At 40.2% G+C, this 25,448-nt stretch overlaps 1 protein-coding gene across 10 annotated transcripts in view; it reads left to right on the top strand.

Moving 5' to 3' along the window:
- The window catches only part of SCUBE1 (signal peptide, CUB domain and EGF like domain containing 1), a 210,023-nt gene that overhangs the window by 158,902 nt on the left and 25,673 nt on the right, over positions 1–25,448 (top strand). For all 10 annotated transcript variants that reach the window (XM_085232512.1, XM_085232532.1, XM_085232490.1 and 7 more), the window contains 3 exons: positions 19,336–19,452; positions 21,320–21,442; positions 24,641–24,760. In XM_085232512.1, coding sequence (XP_085088638.1) covers positions 19,336–19,452; positions 21,320–21,442; positions 24,641–24,760 — 360 coding nt within the window. The remainder of the gene's footprint in view (positions 1–19,335; positions 19,453–21,319; positions 21,443–24,640; positions 24,761–25,448) is intronic.

Here is a 25,448-nt window from a genome sequence, read left to right as displayed (position 1 = left end):
CAGATTCTGCTAATTTTAGACAGAATGCCGTTGGAAACAATTGGTAAGAGTACCCTTTAAAGACCTGCAGAATCCCTGGGTAAGTGTGTGTTTGTGTCTGGTTCACAGCAAAGAGTCTGTAAAGAAAAACAGCCATAGATATAGGTTAGCAATATTTTTCACACTGTTGAAAATACAAATAAGCTGCTGCTACCTAATTTTCTTCATGTGATTGTTAACTTCAGCATAAGACAATTTTCAGTGTTTCCATAAAAAGGTACCATCAGAATCATTGTGAAATGCTAAGGTTGTCCCATGTCACCTCATTTCATTGATGAATTTTCATTGCAGATCCTCGTAGACTCATTGCAGAGCTGAAGGGCCAACTTTAAGGTTGTAGGGAAATTGTATCAAAGTCTCAGACTTTGTTCTGGCTGTTTGCTTAGCTCCCACCCTATTGTGCCAAGTGCCTTACACACATTCATTGTCTCTGTGAAGGGGAAAATATTTCTCTCTCAGTTTTTCAAGCCAGAAGGGTGAAGCCCAGTATAGTAGCTTGCCTCAGATCACATCTATGAACACCTTGACAGTATGGAGAATAAACTTCAAGTTTTTGTGAATCTATTCTCTTTCTTCATTATAAGACAAAAGAAAAAAAAAAAAAAAAAAAAACCAACTCTCCTATGTTTGTGCTCATACTCTGCTATGAAAAGTCATCATTTTTCAGGAACTCTGAAGCTTGCTGATTGCTTGGTGCCACTGGCTAGCCATTCCACATGGAGAGTGCTTGTGTAAGCAGTCCTTGCGTTTGTAAAGGGCATTAAAATGTCCTGCATTTGTCTGTTTACAGCTAAACCATTTTTAGCCCTGGTTGCAAAGAAAACTATTGTCAATCACAGATTACTTCTGCTAGGGAGTGGTTCTCACGCTTACACTCCTTGTTAGACAAGGAGAATGTAGGGGGTTTCTTCCTTTCCCCTCCCCTGCATTCCAACCATTTAAAAGGAAACTTATTTGTAACCCAGAAGGTAAAGAATCCACACTGCCTTGCCAGTGATAGAGGCTAATACAGCTTTCCCAGAGTCTCTCTTTTCGTGGAAACTTAAAAATAGATTTTTTTTTCACCTTTGATGGCAAAATCACTGTTTGGCAATGTCAAATACATCTACTGTATATTAGTTGAACAGATCCCTTAAGCCTAAAGTATTGTAAATTCATTAGTACAGGAAGAAACCGTTGGATCTGTTAATATAAACCTTGCAAGAGGCCTGCAACTTCTTTGAGTATATAACACAACTTAGCTATATTCATAGCAAGGATGTCTTGTATTTATAACCTTTGTGGTAATTAACAGCAGGACAACAAGTCAGATTAGTTTTAGAAGCACAACAGCAACAAAACAGCAAGCAAGACTATTTAAAGCTACAATGAATGTATATAAGTGCAGACATAATTGCCTTAATCCTCAGCCAATATGAGTTTTAAAGCCAGTTAACTTAATTGCTTATTAAGTTTCTGTTTGTTGTGCAGTGATCTTGAAAAAAATTCTACAATAAGCACTCTCTGCTTACTGAACACTCAAGTTCAAGCTTCATTAAGCACCCAGAAAAATGTGTGAAATTCTATCATAAATAATTTTCTCTTCCTGCTGTAGGAATTGCCTTCTGCAAGGGAAGACAAGGAAAGAGAGCAAAACTCATTTGTCGTAACTCTCCAGGGAGTGGTAGAGTTGAAAAGATGAGTTGCATTCAGAAAAAAAAATGCTTTTAGTGGGGACATGCAGTGAACAGAATGTAAGACTCTGGGCTGCTAAATCTACTCTCATTCTCTGCCCCTTTCCACCTCTGCCAAAATAGAGCCAAATCCTTGCGTATTGTGGAATTTAACCTTCTGCAGGAAGCAATTCAGTGCCTCAAAAGTGAGCTTAAGTGGGGCCGGATTGCTAGATCTCACAGACATGGTGCTCAGCCTTAAAGAAGGCTGTCTAAGTAGCCATTTCAGTTGATACAGCCATTGTAAAGGAGATGATTGTTCACCAGGCGAAAGTACCCCTCTAGCACCTGAAGAACTACACACTAGGTGACAGCATTTTTTGCTTCAATATGTATTCCTGTTTAACTGTTGATTATTCTGTAGTACTCTCCTACCAGATTTTAAACAAGTGCAATTACTATTTTGTAACCAGGCAGTAGAGCACAGTGCCTCTTAGTCTGTTTTTGGTAGTACTGATGTCTGTCAAACAGAAATTCAGTGATGTAGATTTGTACAACACAAAGTCCAAAACAGAATTTGGCTCTCTAGCTTCATTATATATTGACTTCTTGCTCTAGTAAATTTCTATGGGCACATGTTGCTAGATGCTTGTGGTTTTATAGCACTACAGAATAACCAATAAAAGCTTGAGTATGACTGATTTTTTTTTTCCTTCTCAATACAAGAGAAAGACATGAGCACATCCATTGTCACATTAGTGTATTTGGACTCGTCTTTCTCTCTTTTAAAACAAATGTGCTTCTTATGTGCTCCACTGTATCCTTCCTTTTTGCCTTCCCAGCTTCGCTTCCAGACAACTGTTCCTCAAAAACTTGACATGCGTGGAGTAGAACAACTGCAAGTAATGGCCAGAGCCAGGTATCTCGTGAGCAGATATTGAGGCAGTTTCCTTAGTAACTCTGCCAGCATATTGCAATGCAGACCTGTAAAACACCTCAAATATTGCCCAGCAGGTTGTCTTTGTTTCTCAGGTTGTGAGCAGACTTGAAATAAGATTTGAACCCAACCTCAGGGCTGCTTTGTTATCCCACTATGTCACAGAACCGTAATTCAGGCCTAAAATAATACTGTTACATGAGGGGCTGACTTTTTTATTGCCAAGTAGGATTTCATTTCAGAGTGTTTGAAGTGATTAGACGTGTATGAGCCTATGATCAGTATGTTAGAAGGATGCTTCACATAGGGCTGCTGATGGATACCTGTTGGGAGAAGCTTCATTCCAGAACAAGAGAAAGAAACCAGCACCTTGAAAAATACAGCAACTATCTATTATCCAAAGATCACACAAGTCTGATCTTGAAACATTGTTGTATTAACCAAATATCTAATCATACCTCATAGCATGTGTCTTTTCACGTACTTGTACAAAATATGTAGTATTAGCCTTCACTTCCAAGGTCAACTGTATCATTGTATCTTCATTTTGAAAATGGGTATGAAATGAGGGATTAATCATACAAGGAATGATAGAAAGTGTTTGTGGGAATTATTTTTGGCCTAAAGAAGCTCAAAAAGATAAATTACAAAGAACTCTCTATACTCTTCTGTATGGAAGCATTGATGATAAATATGGCTGGACAGAGCCAGTTTAATCCCAAGTAAATTGATGTATACACACCAGCAGCACTGAATCATCGCATGTCTTGGATGTAGATGGACCAAATTAAAAAATAAAAAGGAGGCAGAGACGGTTTTGTCCCCTGGCTTACATAACAGTGACCCACATTTGATCATGTAACCCAGAAAAGCAATTGACCTTGTCCCAGTCAAATAACCTGATGGAGGTCGCAGGATGAGAGTACACCACTTGCATTGATTTATACAGGACAAAGCTACCAGTGTTAAGGTACTTAACTGAATGCATGGGCTGGAATATCTGTCCCTTTCTTTCTCACACTACATTGTGAAAATGGAGGACAGGGAGAATCCTGAATCCTGTATCTCAGTTTCAAAAACCTGAGAAAATTCCTTGTGATACCAACAAGGAGAAATTCTATGTTATAACTCTCCCAGTCAAGCCAAAATACCTTTTTAGCATAGTGCTGCTCCTGTGACTCCTCATGCTCTGAGCAGTAGCTGAGTATATTCTAGTGCAGTCTCAGAGGCAGAGAGCTGTGGGAAATGTGGTTACAGCTGCACTAAGCAGCAGTAAACGGACTGATGAAATCTTTCAGCTGATCTGTATCAGTGCTAGATCTGATGTTTTATGTACGTTAGTTTGAAAGACAATGGTTGAAACCCAGGCCCTTCAGATTCAATGGGCCAATGTCATTGTTTAGCTAACACAATAGTGAAAAACGTCAAAAAGCTTTCGTGTTATTCCATCCCTTTCTCTCCCTTTCTCCCTCACTAAATAAATAGAATAAGCCAATTTACAATAAAAACAGTATTATTTAGCCTTTTCTTTCTTTCTGGAGTGGCACCAACAGTATTGTTCTGTCACAGCTTCACAGCCAGGTAGGAGGACCTAAACAAGATACCAACAGAAATGTCACTGCTTTGCGTATTTGTTTTCTTCTTAATATTTAAAATATACAGTTTTACCTGAACCCATCCATACCTCTCACTCAGGATGTTAGACTCATTGTCAGGACTAGGCTGCAACTGGTGCAGAGTGTCAGCAAGCCTTAAGGGAGCTGCTCCTTGTGTCGGTGCAAAGGAAGGTGATAACAGGGATCATGGGGGGGAACAGGGGGATAACCTGCATCATCGGGTGAGGAGCTAGCAGGTTTATAAATCCCTTCACTGACTTCTACCTGAGTTTGCATATGCATTTGTTTGTAAGTTTTATGTCTTCAGTATTCAGAGAAATATACAGAGCTTCATTTAGTTTTCACTTCTATTATTAAGAAAGCTGTGGTACTCAGCAGGCTACTGTGCTTACACTGCAGTCACACTAAGGGAATCTGTTGGTCCTTGTCCCATTAAACCCATTAAACTCTTGAACAGAGTAAGTCAGTGCCTTTGCAGGAGTGAGTAGTAAGAAAACGGTATGAAGGGACTCAAGCTATCCTGTATCAATACACGTTTGTGTGATGCACATGCAGGAGAGTGATTTTGCATTTATGCACTCTTACATTCATCCACATCAGATAGCCATACTGTAAGATATAAAATACATTTCCTTCCTTAGGCTGATTTGCGGCCACTCCACCTGAGTCTGGCCTAGTAGGTCTGGTTCTGTTCACACTTAGTATACAGACAGCTGTGCCAGTTCAGCTGCAGATGTGGGCCAAGAACCAATGAGAACCAGTGGCACAACAGAGGCAATGCTGGGAGCTGCTTCTAGAAACCAGGAAGGAAATTTGAGATAATTTCCCCGCCACTGATCATGTTCATTCCCTATGCAGATTTTCTCCTAGGCATTGAATGTCACCAAGCCTTATGAAAATGTCTTACTTACGACAGGCACCATATTGTTGCTAGTGTCAGGTTAAGAAAATACACTGCTGAGAGGCAACATGTTGCACTGTTGATGAAAGGAGGAATACATCTCAAACCCTTTCTGTTACACATGGTGCTTGCTCTTGGTGTCAGCTAGATTGTGAATAGTGGTAGAGTCTGCCTCTGTGAGAAAAAAAGAGTTGCAAGATCATACCCAGAAACAATAAATGCCTCAGGCATAAATTATATGCAGTTCTAGCCAGTACAGGTTTGTTTGCCAAGTGATAGTATCTCCCATGCTGGTTGTAGCAATTATGTCTGCTGAAACATGAAAACAAATACATTCCCCCCACCTCCAGTTTTCCTGTCTACAGCACATACAGAGTTATCGTAAGTTAATTTTTTTGATTGCTGCTGCTTGGAAGAAATATTAAACCTCACAATCTAGGCTTTAAATCAATTTCTAATGGGATGACACTTACTATGGGGAGGGCAGCTGGGGCAAATTATTCTACCTCTATTTTCCCATGAAGCTTCTGACACAGGCTACTGTTGGAAGATACTAGATTAGTTTGACCTCAGGTCTCATGCAGTATTGCAGCTCTTACGTTCCCGTGTTAAATTCTCTAACGTATATTGCTATCAAATTGCTTTCTACAGCTTTGTCTGTTCCCCTCCCTGTGGTGGTGTGCGTGGGAAGCCAAGTAAAATGTTCCATTAGTGCTTAGAAAGAGAACTTGAGGTATATTTTTCATTTGATGCTGTAGGATTTATTGTATGTATAGTGCAGAAATTATTTTACTGGGCTAAAATCATATGTATTAATGAATTACCAGGATATGAGTCAGCCTTGGAATAGTTTGAGCAGGAAGGTAGTATTCTTCCACAAACAATAATATGTTGATAAATCGTGCTGAAAGCTGTAATCCAATAGGAGTTGCTTTTAAAAAGAACCACAGAAAGACTGTATGTAATATGTATATATTCTCCAATATTTCAGTGGTGCACTTTGAGATAATGCCATGTTAAGCTCTCTCTCATTAAATCACCTTAATTAAGATCAGGAATCCTTTATACTAAATGTTGTGCAGAGTTGCACAGGAGTCAGTGGCAGATCATGAATTACAGGCAGGCAATCAACAAGTGTGTGGCAGAGGCACGAGATTCTGGATCTTAAGGTTTCTAACTACTTTTTAAACAAGCCTTTGAACAGCAATTCTTGTGTATTAAGTGGCCATCAGGAGCTTGAAGTAAGCTGGGGATCCATGATCGGGAAAACAGGAGGTGAAGTGCTGCATTTGAGTTTTCGGTTGAAAACTGAAACTGTTGTTATACTTGCTCTTTCAGCACCATCAAATAACGCTAGAGCATATTTTGACCCAGAGTAGTCCCTTGTTTCTTCAAGGCAGACACTACTCAGCTGTGATGGAGACAGCTTGGCAAGGAGAAGTTTTCTCTTTCCAGATATACATCTAAAAAGCAAATGTATTGCAGGAGAGAGGGAATATTCTTCACTTGAGCTAAAGCCTTTTTTGTTTGTCTCATCAGGTTTTTAACTTGCTCTTACAAAATTGCTGTGTAAGTACAGGTTTGAGCAGAGTCCTACTAAACATGTTTATGTTTGTAGGAAAACAAATGAACCTGCCTGAAGTTTCTTTTAATGTATTTCTCCTCTTTATATGTGACTTTTCCTACCCCAAGCACTTGACATTGTAGCATAGTTTATTGCCATAATAGCAGTAGATAACTCAACTTGCCTTTGCCTTGGAAAATGATTGATTTTGGAAAAGGATATGTTTGCTTATGCAATCTTGGCAATGTTTTGATTAAAGTGCTTTGTTTTCTTAAAAAAAAAAAAAAGTTGGGAAAGTATTGACTTTAATTTCATTTTATATTGTCCTTGCAAAACAATGGTAAGAGGATAAACGTAATATAAGCCAAAGCCAATTGCCTCCTACTGGGTTCCTCAGATTGAGAAGCCTGAGTACAACAAAGCCCTCATGTAATGGAGAGGAGTGGGAGGGGTGAGAAAGAGCTAGGACAGGTAAACATAGACCCAAAAACAAGGATTATGTTTAGGAAGTGTACAGACTGTCTGAGCATTTACATTACTTCAGTCTCCAGTTTTAGAAACTTCATCACACATGAGTCTTTTGCCTTCTTCTTTCTACATCTGTTTCAACTTGTATTCCAGCAGATTCTACCCTCCAACAGCCTTAAGGCTGGGAAGCCCTTGTGTTGCCCCACTGAGTGGCTGTATCCAACTGTCTCATGTTGAAGTGAGTTGGCCTATACAAGTGAGTTGGCTCAAGAGGATTTTTATTTTCTTACTAGAAATAATTTTGTGTTTGAAAAGCCTGTCTCAAACACAATCTCGTGAGACCATTAAGCTAATAACATGAATATCATAAAGATGTTGGGGGTGGCAGCCTGTACATGCACACTCCTTCAGTGTAGCAATGATGATTGCCAAAATGCTCACACAGAGCACTGAGAAGAGCTGTCATCAGAAAGCTATACATTCTGATGCCCGCAGTGCTACTACGTTGGTGCTAGCCTACATAACAGATTAAAATTATCTGAAAATGCCATTGACTGTAGTTGCATTTGCATTCTCCAAACTAGGCATTCAGAGATAGGGTTTTAACTCAGGTTCATTTATTATAGCTATTTTGGCCTTCCTTTGGTTTGTCATCACCGAAAGGTTGCAAATGTACTTACTCCGTCTTGCTCTAACTCGTGGCCCTTCATCAAGCAGTCCCAGCTCTCCCTCATCTAATAGTGGGTAGATTTTGTAGTTCGTAGGAAAAATATGGCAAGGTGCTTACTCAGCTCATTTTCTATTGATTTTAAAAGTAATGGGTTCTAAAAATGCACAGTACTGTTAAAGATGCTTATATATTTCTGATACTATTGGCTTTTTCTGTGTTTAGATACTATTGGCTTTTTCTGTGTTTTAGTTGCTGTGCACTACTCAAGCTTAGATCACTATAAGGATTTTAAAATCTTTTAACAATCCTTTAGAAGTACATTTAAAAATTGTTATTCACAAGTATAACAATAAACAGACAAAGTAGGATGAAAGTAACTGCCATGACTTGTGGTGAAGCTAAGTGCAGTGAGCTTGATAGTGAAAAACAGTAATTATATTTTAAATCTTCCTTTCCAAATGCCTTTTTAGAACACCTCCCTTGGCTCCCTTCACGTCTGTGACCTTGAGCAGTCTTACTAATTTTATACCATTCTGTCTAGTTGCTAGTAGGATTTTTTCCTTTTCTGTAAGAGACCCAGCAATCTTTCTCACCTGCAAAAGTAATTCTTTTCTTTTTTTAACTTCTTTAAGTACCTCCAGAGCTGTCTCTGGTGATTGATGAGTCTCTCTGCAAACTCTACTCCACTAGCTGAGGGCTCTTCTGCCTTCTCTGTCCCTTTTCCCTATCCCTCAAGTTTGGTCTTGCAGGGTTCCATTTTAGTTCCAGCTCTCTTTAATGTTTTCGTCAGTGGCTTGGATACAAGACTTGAAGGCATACTGGGTAAATTTGTGAATGACACAAAATTGGGAGGAATTGTTGAATCGCTCAGGGGTAGAGTGGCCTTTGAAGAGAACAGTCACCAGTGTCATGAAGTTTAATAAGAGCATGCGCCAGATTCTGCATCTGGGATAGGACAGCCCTGGGTCTTATACAGTTTGGGGAATGAAAGGCTGCCCATAGGATGGGATCTGGGGTTGTGATTTACAGCAAGTTCAACATGAGTCAGTAGTGTACCTAGGCAGTCAAAAGAGCCAACTGTATGCCAGTGTGGAGGTTTGGGCACCATAATATCTGAAGGACATAAAAATAGTACAGAGCAGGAGGGCTGCAAAGGTGTAGGAGGATCTGGAGGGCAAAACACACGAGAAGCAGCTGAAGCCTCCTTGGTGTGTTGGGCCCAGAGCAGAGGAGCTGAGGGGAGGCCCGATGGCGGCTGCAGCTCCTCACAGGGAGCGGAGGGGCAGCGCTGAGCTCTGCTCTGTGTGACAGTGACAGGGCCCGAGGGAACGGCATGGAGCTGTGTCAGGGGAGAGGCTGCTGGGGTTAGGGACAGGGTCTGCACCACAGGGTGTCCTGGCCCTGGAACAGGCTGCCCAGGGCAGTGAGCATGGCCCCAAGATGCAGGAGTTTAAGGACTGTTTGGACAACACACTCAGACATAGGGTTTGAATTTTGGGTGGTCCTTTGTGGAGCTAGGAGCTGGACTCAGTGATCCTCATGGGCGCCTTCCAGCTCAGGATATTTTGTGAATCTATGAAATTTCTTCACTTGTGATACGGGAGTACTCAATCTAAAGGAGTCTAGAGACTGTCTGTACAGACAGGATATGAGAAGAGTGCCACAGACGTATAGGCACCTTAATGTGCATGCTCCCAGCTCTATCCTCAGCTGCAGCATGGATCTGTGGTCTCTCCCCAGCTCCAGAAACTCAGATAACCAGCACAGCTGGTCAGTAAATCACATGCTAAGTTGACTGAGGTTATCTGTCAAGTGATTTCACAAATTGGGACAGAAGCCATGGCAGTGTTGTTTGAAATATGGTCAGAAACAGGGAAACATCAGGCTAAGGAGAAATGCAGATATGTTCCCTGGTGTGAGTGACAAGGTGAAGTGCCTGCATGGAGGAAGCAAATGTTTCTGATTAGGTGAAAAGCACTGTTGCCTTCTGCTCTCAGAGCCTTAGTAACCAGCATCAGTTTTCTCATTCCCCTGTCAGTTGTTTGGAGCTGCTGACCAGTTCAGCTCAGCTGAAGAGAAGTGGAGGAAGAGGGAAGCTCAACCTGGCTCTCCTGATGCCGAATTCCTTTTCCACTCCTACGAGCAGAAGGTGCCACTCTGTTCTCCAGCTCTCCTTGCAGTACCAAGATTTAGCAAGTAGTTTCATGCTACCATGTTTAAAATACTACAGAAAATTACTATCTGCCAGAAAGAGAAATTATCAGGTAGTCTTCTACCATTATTCTTTGTTTGCTGCTTCTTACAAAAGAGAATGTGGTGAGGTCCTTCATAATGTTGCAGAACAAAAAAAAAAGTCAAAAAACTTTGACTTTGCCAAACAACAGAGAAATAATAATGTAATGATGATGGCGGAGATGATTATGTATTTAATTATAGAAACGTAAAAAAAAAGGGTCCAAATCCCACCAACTGTAGTCAAAGATACTCCCAAAGACTCCAAAGTTAGCTGCCAATTTTTGCCTGCCTCAAATTGCCAAATTCTGCAGTTTTTATCCAAAACAATAAATCTTCCCAGCCCCTAAGGCAAATCTTTTGGTGATCCAAAAGCAAGCAAATAGTTCTGTGGCTGATACATGTGGTGGAACAAAACAGTACTTACTGGGAGCAGAATTGTCTCTGCAGTGCTGACAGGAAGAGCAATGTATGGTGGTCAGTTGACTTGGCGCATGCATTAAGGGGAACACATAGGGAACAGATATTTACCGCCTTAAGAGGTTGTCTTGCGGCCCCATTTCTGCAAACACAAAGAGAGTCTTGAGGGAAGCTTGTGGAAGAGAATGAGCTTGTGGACTGTGTGGAAGAAAATTAAATAGGGAATTTTTGAAAGTAATGGAGAGGAGAAGGGAAAATTAATTTGCTGGTATGTGAGATCACATAAAACTCCTTTGGAAAAGTTCCTAAAGAAAGGATTGTATTTACTCTGGAGAGGGGGCAAACAGTTTAGACCTACAATTTTATTGCCAATTCTCAGTGTTTAACCTGCTTTCCTTCTGCTTTTAAACCCCAGAGACAGCACAGCCGTTTCCAGAAAGAGCAACTGGGCTCTTATGATAAGGTGTGATAGCAAAGATAAAGGAAACAAGTTGCCACTTGCCTTTAAAAACTCTCCCGATGGTACTGTTGTGTTCTTTCCAAGTGCAGTTCCTTTTGCTATAACTTCTGCCTAAACAGTGGGAAACCAGCTGCTCTGATGTTAGTGACCGTGATGAGTTTGTTGGCTTAAGAATTGTCCCCTTGGTGCACTGCATCAAAGATAGATCTGACTGCTGCATATCCTCTAACCACTGAAGGAGCTGATGGATAATTACTGTCTTCTGAACTTCGTTGCTCTGATTATACGAATTAAGAGAGGCAGCCAGCCAGCCCAAGGGAACTACTTAGTTGAGTTCTACTTTCTTGTGTGTAACCTCAGACCCAGCAAAATACTACAAGAAATATATTGAGAGGTACTTGCTGGTTTCTGAAAGAATCAGGTATGCATTGCACTTTTTTAAGATAAGTTACTTATTCTTTGCCAGATTTAGCAACTAAAAAGGATCAAACTAATTTTAACACTAAAAATTAAGCTGATGTAAGTGTCTAAGAGGTTATCTCAGTAAAACATCTATCCCATCCTTTCTGGGATAGAAATATTTTCATAGGTTATCAAACAAAAATGCTAGTTGCTGCTTAAATGCAGGAAGTCAGGTTAAATGAGCATGGTCATCTTGCTGGTATTAAAGAAACTCATTCTATCAAAATAAATACCTGGTTTCTATCACACATAACTTAGAGGATATTAGTCAACTTCAGAAACAGAGTGGAAGAATGCAAACACAAAAAAGGAGAAATCGGTGATGTCTAGGTATTCCTTAGAGCAAAATATGAGTCTGTGAAATCATCAGACCAGAATAAATGACAAACAACTGAGACAACTGTGGCTCCTTAAACTGCACTTGCACCAAAGCTATGGTATTAATATTGCATTTAGGACTGTACAAAGAGAGAGAGACTTAGCCTTTCTTAAGAGTGATATAAGAGTCAGTTTGACAGCCTCAAGAACAGAGATAAGGGTTATTGAGGTTATTATGGGTTACAGATAGCCAGTAAGTGAGGTGAAGACAAGGTGTTTCCAGGATCTCAATGTACTGAATAAAAACAGACATTGAGGGTTACTAAGACAGTGAGGCAGAGCTATGTAGATTATTACACTTGCTGTCCTTATTACAGCTATGGACTGGAAGGGATGGGCTTCACACTCCAGACATTGTATGCCACTCTGGCCTAAACAAATGGAAACTGTGGTCTGGTTGCCAAGGCATATGGCTGCTCAGCAGGGCGCTGTCTTCTTGCTCATGCAGCCTGCAAGAGCTGGCAGGCTCCAGGTCTGTGCAGACCCTAGTGCTGTGGCAGAAGCTTGGGCTTGCAACTGGCTTGCAAGAGAGCAGCCTCAGTGTGGTGAACCCAGAGGAATGTCTCTGTTTACTGAAGTTAAGCTGCTGCTGTACTAGAAAGCCTTGTCCTCTGAGACAACAAGTATCTTCTGTGTGTCACAGAGCTGAAGCTAACTTGTACCCAAAGCCCTCCAGTGGGAATGTGTCTGGAAGCACATCTGCAGGTCCTTACTGATTTCCATGGTTCCCATGTGGCAAAAGTATGGACCTGCTTATAGCAGTTCTGCCTAAATCTGTTGCCAGAAATTGGAGACATTGTTTGCTGTGAGTAGAATCAAGAGTTCAAGTAAATGCTTTATCTAGACTGGGGAAACGGATTAATTTGCTATGAACAAGTCTTTGTTTCTGATCTGAACCCTAGCAACAGGCTTAAATAATGCATGCAGCAATTGTCTGACCTCTACTAGAGTGGGAAGGAACCAAAATCTTGCAAAATTTGGTGCCTATCCCTGATGTAATAATAATTTCATTTTCTACTGCACTATCTCCTTTGTGGCATATTTGCATGATAAGTCACAGATTTCTAATTATTTATTTAATCTGTTCCTAGTATATTTTGCAGTATTTTTTTGCAGTTTATATGGATTTATTTGCTTTATTACCACTTTGCATTCTGAGAAGCAGTCTTCTATAATAAAAAGTGCATTTCCTTGCAAGCAGAATCAATTTCCTTCAGAAATCTCTCATTCCCTGATTAGCATGTTACATTTGGTCGTCACTAATCGCGTAGTTAACTGTGAACGATAAAATTCTTAAATAAATAAGTCAGTGTTACTCATAATGGATGGTTTCCACTTAAGTTTCTGAAACACAAGATGTGACTGTGCTACTTAGACACTTATGTTCACATTGAAGTATAACAATTTAGGCCAGATCTGTTTTTCTGTCGGTCATTAGTATGTTATTAACAATTAAGTCTCAGCAGCAAGTTTGATTGCAAGTGAGTAATGCAGTGGGAAGCCTAAATGGGTGTGGTTTTTCAATTATTTTTAAAGGTTTGGGGTTATGGCTTTCCAGTTTCCTTCTTTTTTTCCTTTCCCTTTTTGTTAGCGTGCTTCAGAAGCACTCAGTGGGAAAGCAGTGAAGCAGGAGGTGTGTATATTACTAAATCTTTCCATGTTTCCCCTTCGTTGGTTTTGTTTTTGTAGACAGTGAAATGCAAGAAGTTAGCTATATGCCGTTCCTTCTACTTGGTGCTGGATGTATATTAGAGAGTTATATTCTCAGATGGAGGATGTTTTTTTTACTAACTGTGAACAGGACTAAGTCACTGTGGATCAGAAAACTTGAGCTATGGTGGAAACCCCTCATATGGTGGCTATAGCAAAATAATACCTTTCCCAACAGTGAATTTAAGCCAGCATTTGTTGGAGAATGTAGCTTGAATCATGACTCCCTGTGGTCCAGCAACCACTCAGATTAAGATATGTGGTTTCCCTAATGTCTGTCAAGTGCTGTTGGAAACCACTCTGGCTGGGCTGTAAGGTGAACAACATTACATGGGTGGTATGAATTCCCTCCAGAAATCAGAGGATGGAGGGGAGGGGGGGAAGGGGAGACAGAAAATAACTTTCAGCCAAATATACATATAAAAAAGCATTAGTGTTTATTTTAAAAACATCATCTAACAGTTCTTTAGAATTTCTATGTATGTGTGCTTAATGAATGAGAAAAAGGAAAAGCTCTGTTTCTCAGAGAAACCAGTGACTTGGAGGCTGAGAAATGTGAGCACAAACGTTCTGCCTCACCTTGGGCTTGGTTTGTGTGCATGATCGGTTGAGTGGGGTACTCCACATTGAGTCTGCACTTGGTTGGGGCTTAAAAATAAACAAGAGGTTGTGAGAAATCTGAAATAAGGCTGTGTACTGTTGTCACACACACTGCTTTCCCGCTGTCCTGATCTAGTGGGACACCAGGACCATCACTTCCAGCCTAGGGATTATCTGAAAGCCAGGTATTCCTTGGTTTGCATGTGCTTCACAGCATCCTGGGCAGCGCTTGTGAAATATAGATGTCTTTGCTGCCGTAATGAAGGTTTATTTTAACTAACTTAGGGAAAGATTGGGAGCGTATGGAACAACGACTGTGATATCATCTCAAGGTATTAATGTGATACTGTGACCATTTTTGTCAGCATTCAGGGTGTCATGAGACACTTTCACTGATGAAGGAATCAATAGTAGAAATACTTATTTCCTTTTCTTTTTTGTTTTACTTTCTATTTCTGTGCCCCCCCCCAAAAAAAAAAGTCTGTTTTATTTATATTAAATTTTTTAAGTTATTATTATTAAATAATAAATATATTTTACATATATGCTGTAATCCAGTACGTATGTCTCATCTTGCCTCAGTGAATAAAAGCAACTCAAATATTAGATTGGTTCTTTGCTCACAGTGCCCAGAACTGTTCCAATCTGTTCTCCACACTAAAACTGTATCATAGCTTTTGATTGTCTCAAAGCTCTTCCTGTCTTGTTCTCTATGGCACAAATAGCATCATCAAATAATAATTTCCCCTTGCCATGTTCTTTACCAGCCTCATCTTTAAATATTTAGTGTTGAGCACTTTGCTAGCAATGCTAATGCTTTTTGAAAAGTTCTGCGTTACACTAAAATTTTCTGGTCTTTGATTTCTTTTAATTACTCTAAAATTTACTGTAGAGAAAAAAGCAATGGCAATCAAGAATATAAGGTACTGAATTTGAGGAACTGGAAACAGAGTACAGAAAGAAGCCTTTCACTTCAGAACTGCTGGTAGGAATCCAGCTCAGTTTCAGACTTAGCAAAAATCATTGCTGTGTGATGGCTTCTTGATGCCCTACTCTGTACAGTCACAAATGAGTCAGAGTCCACATCACACAAACCACCAGAACAATTAGTGCTACTGTAATTGGGGTCCTGCTGGCAGCATCAGTGGAAAAGGCAGGGACTGAGCATGGAAACTGAGCAGCTTTCTCCCTGCTCCTTCAGGTCACCTCTGAGACATAACTGTGTAAGGAAGCCTAGAAGAAAATAGCTCAGAGGTATCTCCCCTTCTGGAGGTAAATGGAAGACCTTACTTGTCAGTACTGACAATCTGACACACACTTACAAACATATTCAAGAAAAATAAGTATCATTAATGTTGAATGTGTGAAAGCGTGAAATTTTATAAAATTTATATGTATATATATGGCTGAAAAACTAATTAAAAAATCCAAAGTTCTGGCTTAAAATAATAGAAACAGGGCCAAACAAATATTATTAAGCACGACCGCCGCTGGCAACAACCACTTCCCTCAAAAGCAGAGGAAAATCTTACTCTTTTATTAAACCATTGAACAATCTGTTCAATTTGAACCCCTCCTAGGCAAAAAGGAAGGAGTGCTTGCACTGTTCAAATTCTCTCTTTGGAGATGAAAGTGTGGATTGATAGAAGAGATGTTGGATTTTATTCAGAGTTGATTCTTTGATGTAATGGAAGCATTGACTAGGAGGAGAGCAATCAGCAGCACAGGGTGCCATAAACGGAGTACTTCAGGTTGGTCTGGGGCGTCCGGGGCGCACATAAATCACAGAACGGTGGAGGTTGGAAGGGATCTTTCAGATCACTTTGCCCAGTCCCTGAAACTGGCACCTCCACTATGTTGTCAGCTCTGGTAGTATAGTGTTCCTCACCTTAGAATGATGTGCTATCACCAGAAAAACTGCCTCCAGCAGGAAACTCATCCTGTATTATCAGGGATGAATTTAGCTCTGTAGTTCTCACAAGCTTCAAACAGTTAAACTGCGAAGATGTCTCACATATGTTGAAAATAGTGATCGATGTGATTGGAATTTCTGAGTAAAGAAAAAATAAAAAGAATGTGCTGAATTGGATGTCGGACTAGCAAACTAAGATTAGCATTAGCAATTCTGAAAGATTCTGTGACAGATCAGCCCATTTGTGAATGCATGCCAAATTCAACTAGAATAGTCTAAGAACTTCAAGTTTCCAGTGCAGTTCCTTGAAAACAAAACGCTTTGACTTTTCACGGTAAAATGGTTCAAAAACTTAATTTTAATAATTCTAAGTCACTTTTAAAGGCACCTCAAACCAAGCAAGTTCATTTCTCAGTGTGAGGAATTCACTTTGACCCAATTAAAAAAAAAAAAGTGTGTGTGTGTGAGCATGTGCATGTGTTCGTGGTGAGTCTGACCACAAAGCCAAAAGAAAACTCATTCATTCCCCCACTGCTTCAGCTGTAACCTGCAACATACCTGCCTTTGTATTTTTGGGCTTCTCTTCAGCTGATAACGCTGACAGATTGCATAGGTGTGTTTGTACTAAAGAGCTGAAGATTGGATACCTACATTCATTCCCATTTGTGTGGTATGCACAATTTGAAACTGAGGATATGGAAGAATAGAGTAATTCCCTGATCTTCAGCCGCATACAAGATATCAGTGTGTCGTGGGAGTAGTGGGAAATAAACACATCTTTTCATGAAGAGAAGTATTGCAGGGCACTACAAAGAGGTGATGGCCAACTTCAGAGTTCCTGGGAGTTGAAGAGATAATAGCACCTAGAACACAGATTTCAGAGTTTAAAAAGGGATGAAAAAAGAAATGCAAGAGGATTTGAGTATCCTGTATCACACCATGGGTTTCTTTTAGCGGAGAGCATGTGGTGCATACTTTTCCCTTTTCTATGGCCAGTGCTGAATTCCTCAGGGGACTGGTGATTCTGCAGGCACTACGCTGTGGAAAGCTCCATCCCTGGGCAGCATCAGCCCTGCCCTCAGCAGGCAGGAGCAGAGGGTGACAAGGGCTTGTTGTTAAGCAGGGGAAAGGCTGTGCGGAGGCTTTCCACATTGGATCAGCCAAAGCAAGAGGCTGAGTTTAGCAGGGGCTGGATTTATGAGAACGGCGGCACTGGTGGGATGAGAGGCTTAAATGGTTAAAAAAAGCTTTTTAGAGTGGGCTTTGTATTGTAATAAAAGTGTTTGTTTCTGCTAGCCAGTGTAAGCAGTGTAGGTTTATGAGCAGCTGATATTTCGTGCAATAATTCATGCAATGGAAATGCATTTGTCTATCTCAAGTGTCTGTTGCTTGGCAAGCAGATGACTGGTCTTATTATTAGACAGACTGCTCTTTACACAGGCAGGGAGGCTACAGCTCCTTGTTAATTTGAAGAAAACCCTGTAAAGTTCTGTGCCATGATGCATAACAGCACAAAGCGGTACGTGTGGCAGCAGCACATAAACCACACTGAATAAAATAATACAGGATAAGGTCACTGTTGAGAAATGTGAAGTTATCCTTTCTTCAAGATCCCTCCATGGTAAGTCAGAGGCCAGCAAATGAACTACCTCTGCAAATTTCTTGCTATAGTGAACAAGGCTGCACGTGAATGAAGCTATGATGTATGATTCAGCTTGTTAGGCAGTAAAAAATCCTTTAAAACTGTAATTCCAATATTCATTCCCAAATGATTTTACTTTACATATTCATTTGGAGAAAACTGAAACAATTTGCCATCAATGTGTATTCAAAAGCCTCGTATTTCCAAGGAAATAAAGGAAACCTTAAAAAGAAATTACTTCCTCAACTTGAATAGCGATATAGGAAAATGGATTAAAAATGAATAGATGCAAAAAAAAAAAATAAAGAAAATCTCAATTGTCTTTTTATACCACGTGATCATAGCAAGTGGTCGAGATGCACACATAAAATTGTATAGTAGATTGTTCTGTTCATTATGTATACTTCATTTCATGTTACACATTTGCCTGAGCAGTAGCTTTCCATGTTGTGAATTCTCTTTCTGTGCATGTTTTTAAACACTCAGAATTGGACGTCATATAAAATATATCTGTTTACAACATTGTAAATTCATGTATAAACTCTCACAAAGCCTTTGGTTTTATGTACACATACATAAAAGCTTGATTTTATAGTTCTTGAAGTATTTGCATTTATAATAGCAAGAGCAGATCTAGAATGTTTTATTAAACATCAAAATTTTATAAGTAATACTTGGATATAGGAATGGGGTAGCATACCGTTAAGTGTATGTGATTTTCCACATTTTCCATGCACATGCCTTCCTGAACATGTACAGTGTGAAAGTCTGAGTTATGTGAAGTAATGGTGCTGCTCAGCTAATGTTCTTAATGAGCAACCCTAGAAAGTGTGCAAGCTATTAAAGAAATCCTATTCCTTTCCTTTATCCCTCAGGAGTATTGTAAGAATGTGATTTTTTTTGTTTGTTTTTGAGAGGTACTTCTGAATGTATGACTCTCAAGTGATGCCACTGTATTAATTTCTCTGACCTTTTAACAAAAATTAGCTAATGAAGCAGATTTTAGGAATATCAATTGTTTGAAGACAAAATTCACTCGGAGGTGCTGCTATTTTGTACACGTTGCTATTTAAAGTACCTTTAATGTAACAGCTTTTGGCAAGTCCATTCTGTGAGGACTGCTGTCAAATAAACCTTTATGTTGCCCTGCTCAGCAAAACCTTTGTACTGTCTTTGAAGTAATGTGCTGTTAATTGCTTTCTTCATAATCTGCTGGATCGAAGAGACTGCGCAAATAGGAGTTTCACATTAGTGTGCAGCAATAATTAGAGATGCCTGGATTCTTGAAAGGGAAGAGGCCAGATGCTCTTGAATTATGTAGAATGTGGACTTTGGACCCAGGTTTCTTGTGTCTTAGGTGCAGGGAGTCTGAGTTCCCCAAAAATCTTAATATCCTCACAACGCTGCTGGATATTAAGGTACAGAAGTTAAATGTTGCCACCTAATGGTGAATATTTATAATACAGTCTTCATGTTTAGTCTTCTGTTACCTTCCTCTGCGTAGAGTCCTTTCTTTATAAGGGACTAAAGGAATGAAACAGATTTTATTCAGATTTTACCTGAAATGAGATCTACCAGCTTATCAGGAAGAAGATACTGCAGCTGGCTGTGAAATCCTGGCCATTCATTTAAAATGAGTTCTAACTAATTAATGCTTTCTCTATGAATTCAGATATTGACGAATGTTCGTTTGAAAGGACCTGTGATCACACCTGCATCAACTACCCTGGAAGCTTCGAATGTCTCTGCCATAAAGGCTACACTTTGTATGGGCTGACACACTGTGGAGGTTTGGAAATACTTTTCCTCATCTGTTTGTTTACTTGCTTTGTGATCTGTTTACTGAGCCACACGTTCTTAAGCTGAATATTTTAGATCTGGAGGTGATAAGATGAACCAAAACAGTTAAAGCTAGAGTAGCTTGAGCTGGGTGTAACTGAAATTTCAGTGTCTCAAATCACCTGAACTATTCCCTGAAGAGTGTAAAAAACAATGGCCTAGCATTTTTGTCACAGTGTATACACAGCAGCCTCAGAACAGAATCACTGAATCACAGAATGGTCTGGGATGGAAGGGACCTCAAGGATCATGAATCTCCAACCCCCCCACACACCTGCCACATGCGGGGCCACCAACCTCCCCATTTGGTACTAGACCAGGCTGCCCAGCACCCCGTCAAATCTGGCCTTGAACACCTGTAGGGGTGGGGCACCTACAACCTCTCTGGGCAGTCTGTTCCATCACCTCACCACTCTCTCTGTAAAGAACTTCCTCCAGATATCCAACCTAAATCTTCCCTCCCTCAACTTAAAATCATTTCCCCTTGTCCTGCTGTTATCTACCCTTGTAAAGAGTTGACTCCCCTCCTGTTTGTAGGCTCCCTTTAGATACTGAAAAGCTGCAATGAGTTCACCCTGCAACCTTCTCTTCTCCAGGCTGAACAAGCCCAGCTCACTCAGCCTGTCTTCATAGGGGAGGTGCTCTAGCCCTTTGGTCATCTTTGTGGCTCTCCTCTGCACCCTCTCCAACAACTCCAACAGATTGGAAGCCTGCAGCTCTGAGGCTTGCTGCATGGGTGCTTGCTGTTCTTCCACAGGTGGAAGAAGAAGATGTGGCTAATTGGACTAGGCTTGTGTTTGTTAATTGGTGTAGCACCTAGTGTGCACTGGAACCTAGTCCCTCATTTGGTTCCTACCTGTAACTCACATCTGACTTCAGACTAGGTCACAAGGCTCCAGAGCTGGGGACTGGGGAGAATTGACTAAACTCTTAACACCATCCCTGCAGGCCATGGAAATTCACTCAGAGCCAGGCACATGGCACTTGGAGTTCAAGACATGATTCAGGCATGGTTTGGAAAAATAGGCAGGCACTCAGCCTGTCAGCCTTTATGGCTTGACCTGCCTTAGAAATACATGCAGTGACAGTTTTTCTACTACTGTCACATTTTGAGGCCTATCATTAGACTACAGTCTGAGCAATCAAACCTTCGACATTTTTCTATATAACGTAATATACATTATTGTCCAATGCTGCACGGACTTTCAAGAATGTTTTGCATCTTGTGAGAACTTCCAAGAATTTCAGTGTAACTAATCCTGACAAGTAACTTAATTGTGTCATATGGCCTTATGGGAAATGGCCATAAGTTGCACCAGGGGAAGTTTAGGTTGGATATCAGGAAAAACTTCTTTACAGAAGGATTGTGAAGCACTGGAATAGGCTCCCCAGGGAAGTGGTTGAGTCACCATCCTTGAATGTGTTTAACAACCATTTGGATGTGGTGCTCAGAGACATGATTTAGTGGAGGGTTGTTAGGGTACTATGGTTAGGTTGTGTTTGGACTTGATGATCTTTAAGGTCTTCTCCAACCTGAGCAATTCTATGATTCTATGATTCTGTGTTATGTGTAAATCATTCCAGGAAAAGGAGCTGTGCATGTGTCTGGGGACAAATGCATGCAAAGCATGCCGAACTGTTTGACAAGACTGTTGTCTGCATTACACATTTATAATAGATGTAAATGTAGAAGATGTAGTAGGTACAGATATTTTTATGCACACAACGTTTCAATGTACAGTACATGTGTGTAAGGTATATACAGAGATACTGTATACACATTGTTAATAATCCTCTCAATTTTAACTAATTTTCAGATATTGATGAATGCAGCATCAGCAATGGCAGCTGTGACTATGGGTGTCTGAATACAATGGGAAGCTATGAGTGTGTCTGTCCACCTGGAAAGAAACTGCACTGGAATAAAAAGGACTGCGTTGGTAAGTGTGTAAGTCTCAGAATGACTCAGAGGTGGCTGTGGTGCTGCTCCTCTTCTCTAGAAGAGTGAAGAAACCTGTAACTTTGTCTGAGGAGTGCTGCAGGTGGACTGAAGAATGAGAAATATGTTGAATGTGTTGATTTTTTTTTAATTCTATTTTATGAGTCTTGTGCCCACAAATGTAAGCCTTCCTACATTATTATGTATGTTATAGTTTGATCCTCTGCTTTTTTATGGTCTTTTGATATTGAGCTGTATAATTTCAAATATAACTCTATTTCCCTTTAAGAGTAATTTAGAATATTTAAAATATCTATTTACAAGATGTTATTCAAGTCAATATATACATTCACAACACCATACCCCTGTTGTTCAAGTTTTCTCCAGAAATATCCTCCTTATTATAAAGTACCAATAGTAGCTGTGTGAGAAGTATTAATTGCAGTGAGTACAAGCCCCAGGATGACTCAAGTGATAACAAGTACTGCAAGTGCCACTAACTTTGTGTCAAATCTGAGTATCTGTTCCAATCGTTGTTGTGTAACCTTTAGGTAGATTATTTTTTCTTTTAGAAGCACAATTTGAAACATGACAAATATTGGTTATGGCTACATTTCTGTGAGATTTTAATTCAATTTTCATATTTTTATTGAGAATGGCATACATTAGGTCTTTCATAGTCAAATTTAAGTTGTTGCTTTTTTTGTTTGCTTCCTTAAACCACAAATATTTTATGGATACATTAGGAATTGATGGCTATTACTAACTGGGAGCAAGACACAAAAATAAAGGAGAGGCCTTATTTAAAAGGGAATCTCCTGACATACTGAGGGAAAGCACTGTACTCTGGAGTAGAGAGCACTGCACCAGCCTCTCACATCATGCGATTGTGACCTTCTTCCATTTACATGGATAGAGCAGTATGGAAAGCACTTTATAACTGGAAGTGGTTCAGCTGACATTCAGCCTTTGCCACTGACTTTCTTCTTAACTACCAGTAAGAACCTCATTTTCCCCACTTGCATTCAGATACATTACCTTCACTGCTATATAGAGAACTAAGGACTATAGAAATAAGAAATGGTTACTTCTTGGGTTTGTTTTTAATTAACTGTCCACTATATCTACCTTGCAGTGTACTAGTTAGCCCTCTGGAAAAGGTTTTGTAAACTAACCTAAAACTAACTTGTAAAACTTCAGTAAAGACTAACGTTTTCTAAGGTCTGTTAGACCACAGAACTCTGTCAACCTACTGAGAATGCTTTTGCCATAGTACGAGCTTGTATTGAAATATTTTCCTAGTTCATTATTTGGAATACTCAGTTGGAAGGTGGAAAATAGAACACTCTTTTCCATTAATGCACACTGTTTTCTTTGATGAATTTAATGAGGCTTAAAATAAGTGTCATCTCCCTGCTGTGTTCTGCATTTGCTGTAACAAAATCCTCTTTTGCTCAGAAATGACGCTTTGCACCTGTGTTTGTCTCCTCAGTCCAAAGAAATAATATCTTTCCAAACATCACCAAAGCAACATTAAAGGCCTTTGGAGGGAGATAAGTAGAGGATGGTTATTGCTGTATTTCAGATGTGAACATCAGATGTGTTTAAAGGACTTGCACGTAATTTATACTTAACCAGCAGTGAGGCCAGGAACACAATCCAAATGGTGGCTCCTGGGATCCTTCCTCTGTACTCAGGCCAAGCCAGGAAGGCTCATTCCAGCTACCACATTTCAACTGGTCTATTTCATCCCAACTTCAGTCAGTTCTTCCCGAAGTCTGGCCAACCCAAAACTGTCCTACAGAATTCAGATGCTAAGCTCTGATCTCTCCTCTACCTTGCTGTGGTCCAGTGGTGAGGTAGAGGGTAGGAAAAATGGCACTTCCACAGCAACGAGGCCAGTTAGGAGCTAAACAGGAGTCAGCCAGGTCTACTTTGCAGGGTGAGCATGATTGGATGAAGCAGAGACCAGTCAGAGGAAAAGCGTATGTACTTGAACATGTGTTTATACAGGGCTGAAGCAAGAACTGCTCTACAGACACCTGCCTGAGATTCAGTCATCTGATACAGCATGAACTATCTGGTTAAAGAGGTGCCCAGCGCTACAGCCAGCAGTCAATGCAAACACTAAAACTCTGGAGGAGATGACTGGAGGAAAGTAAACAGTGAGGCTGCCTTAGTGCAGATAGCGATGGCATCTACTGGCTGTAGCTGAGAATGCATCTGGTCATTTAAAGGGAAAGGTGTATTTAAATAATACTTGAGTACCAAAAGATGTCAAATTAAAATAAATGCAGTATCTTAACTATCAGTTGCATACCATCATCTTTAGGGTGAAGCAGAGAACTGGTCCGGCAACTCAACAGTGTCACGTAGGTTCAGCTAAACCACAAACTGTCCCTCACCCAAATACAAAGAGCCGTTTGTGAGTAAGACCTACAGGATATTCTGTCGTTCATCTTGCTGTGAAGCCATGAAGAGAAGCGGGACATACCCATTGTATGAGTTGCAATGTGCCTTGTGTGGTGGGTGCTGATGAGGAGCAGCTGATATCTATGTACCATAGCTTGGGGCAATCTGACATTGCCTGAAAGGATTGATGGGACTATCTACTCCCAATCTCAGCATCTGCTGCCTCATCCTTGCCCAGATGGGAAGTTTTCTACTACCAGAAGCTTAAGCCTGGCACTGAAATACAAGCCTGTGAGAACTGGAGTGAGAAAAGGAAAATGCTTTCACTGGCAATCTAAATAAACAGAACTTTGTGAGAGGGATTTTTGTGTATATTGTTGTAGTTGCCCCATTGAACTAGAGAGCTGGACTTCCAAAAAAGGGGGACAGGACTTCTCATGTCATTAATATTACCTGTTGCTTCTGTAATGATATTGCGTGTGCAGCATAATGCTCATAATTAGAGATACTGCATTTCAAAGTGCAGCTCTGGACCTGAACAGTCTCAAAAAAAGAAGATAGTAATAAAAGACTCAGATCCTAGACCTAAAAATCTGAAAAATCCATTTCCAAGTCCAAGCTCAAGATCCAAGTGTTCTCTCTCCTGTTAAACGCTTATTTCTGAAATGCCTGCACCTGTAATTTTTCTTGAATGCCACTTCTACCTTTCCTTTCTCACTGTTGTGAAGAAGTGGATGCACAGAGTTCTGGTTTGGGCTGCTTCTGATTTTTCTTTTTTTGTCCTCAGAGATGGTGAAATGTCTCCCAAATGCCAAACCAACTCCCAAGGCTCAACTAGTATGTAGTAAGACAGGAGGAATAGAGAGCTGCTTCCTATCATGCCCCTCCAATACCCTTTTTGTTCCAGGTTTGTACAAAATATCTGTTCTCTGAAGCGATATAGTTCTCTAGAATGTGACTTGATGATTCTTCTCTGTTAATGTATACCTGACTCTTGCATTCAGTTTTTATGATGGACAACTGTAAGCGAGCAAAGGTTCACTGTAAATTAAATTTTGTCCAAACATGCACATGATTAAATACAAGAACTGATTGGCCATTGCATTAAGGGTTTGGCCCTTGGTTGTTTAATCTGAGTTGTCATTTGGGAAAAAAAAAAAAAAAGTCAAATAAAAAAAAAAAAACCTACAACTGTCTTAATTAAAATGTGGAAAAGAAAAATTTTGATACATTAAGTTACTTAGTCAGAAGGGGAGGGAAAACTGAACAGTTGATTTCCCTGCTAATTCTTAAGCACTGTTTTTCATTATGAATAGAAGGCTCTGAGCCCCTCCAGCCATGTGCTTAAAATGGTGGACTCTGCATTATGTCCCAACATATCCTGAAATTGTGTGATCAAGCAGGAGTAGAAACAGATTGAAAAATGTATGGTTCCTCCTAGATAATTTGGTTTAGAGAGCAAAGCATGAGGCAGCGGCAGGAGAGGAGTGCTGGGACAACCTGAGCAATTTAATGTTGTGGCAGCTCCAGCACACGATCAAACTCTTATGCCACAGTAGCATAAAACTTCCATCAGTTCAGCAAGGGACACCATG

This window comes from Meleagris gallopavo, chromosome 1 (genome assembly GCF_905368555.1).
Source record: "Meleagris gallopavo chromosome 1, MGAL_WU_HG_1.1, whole genome shotgun sequence".
Lineage (NCBI taxonomy): Eukaryota > Metazoa > Chordata > Aves > Galliformes > Phasianidae > Meleagris > Meleagris gallopavo.
The sequence above is the reverse complement of the archived record's forward strand: the minus strand, read 5'-3'. Positions and strand labels throughout refer to the sequence as shown.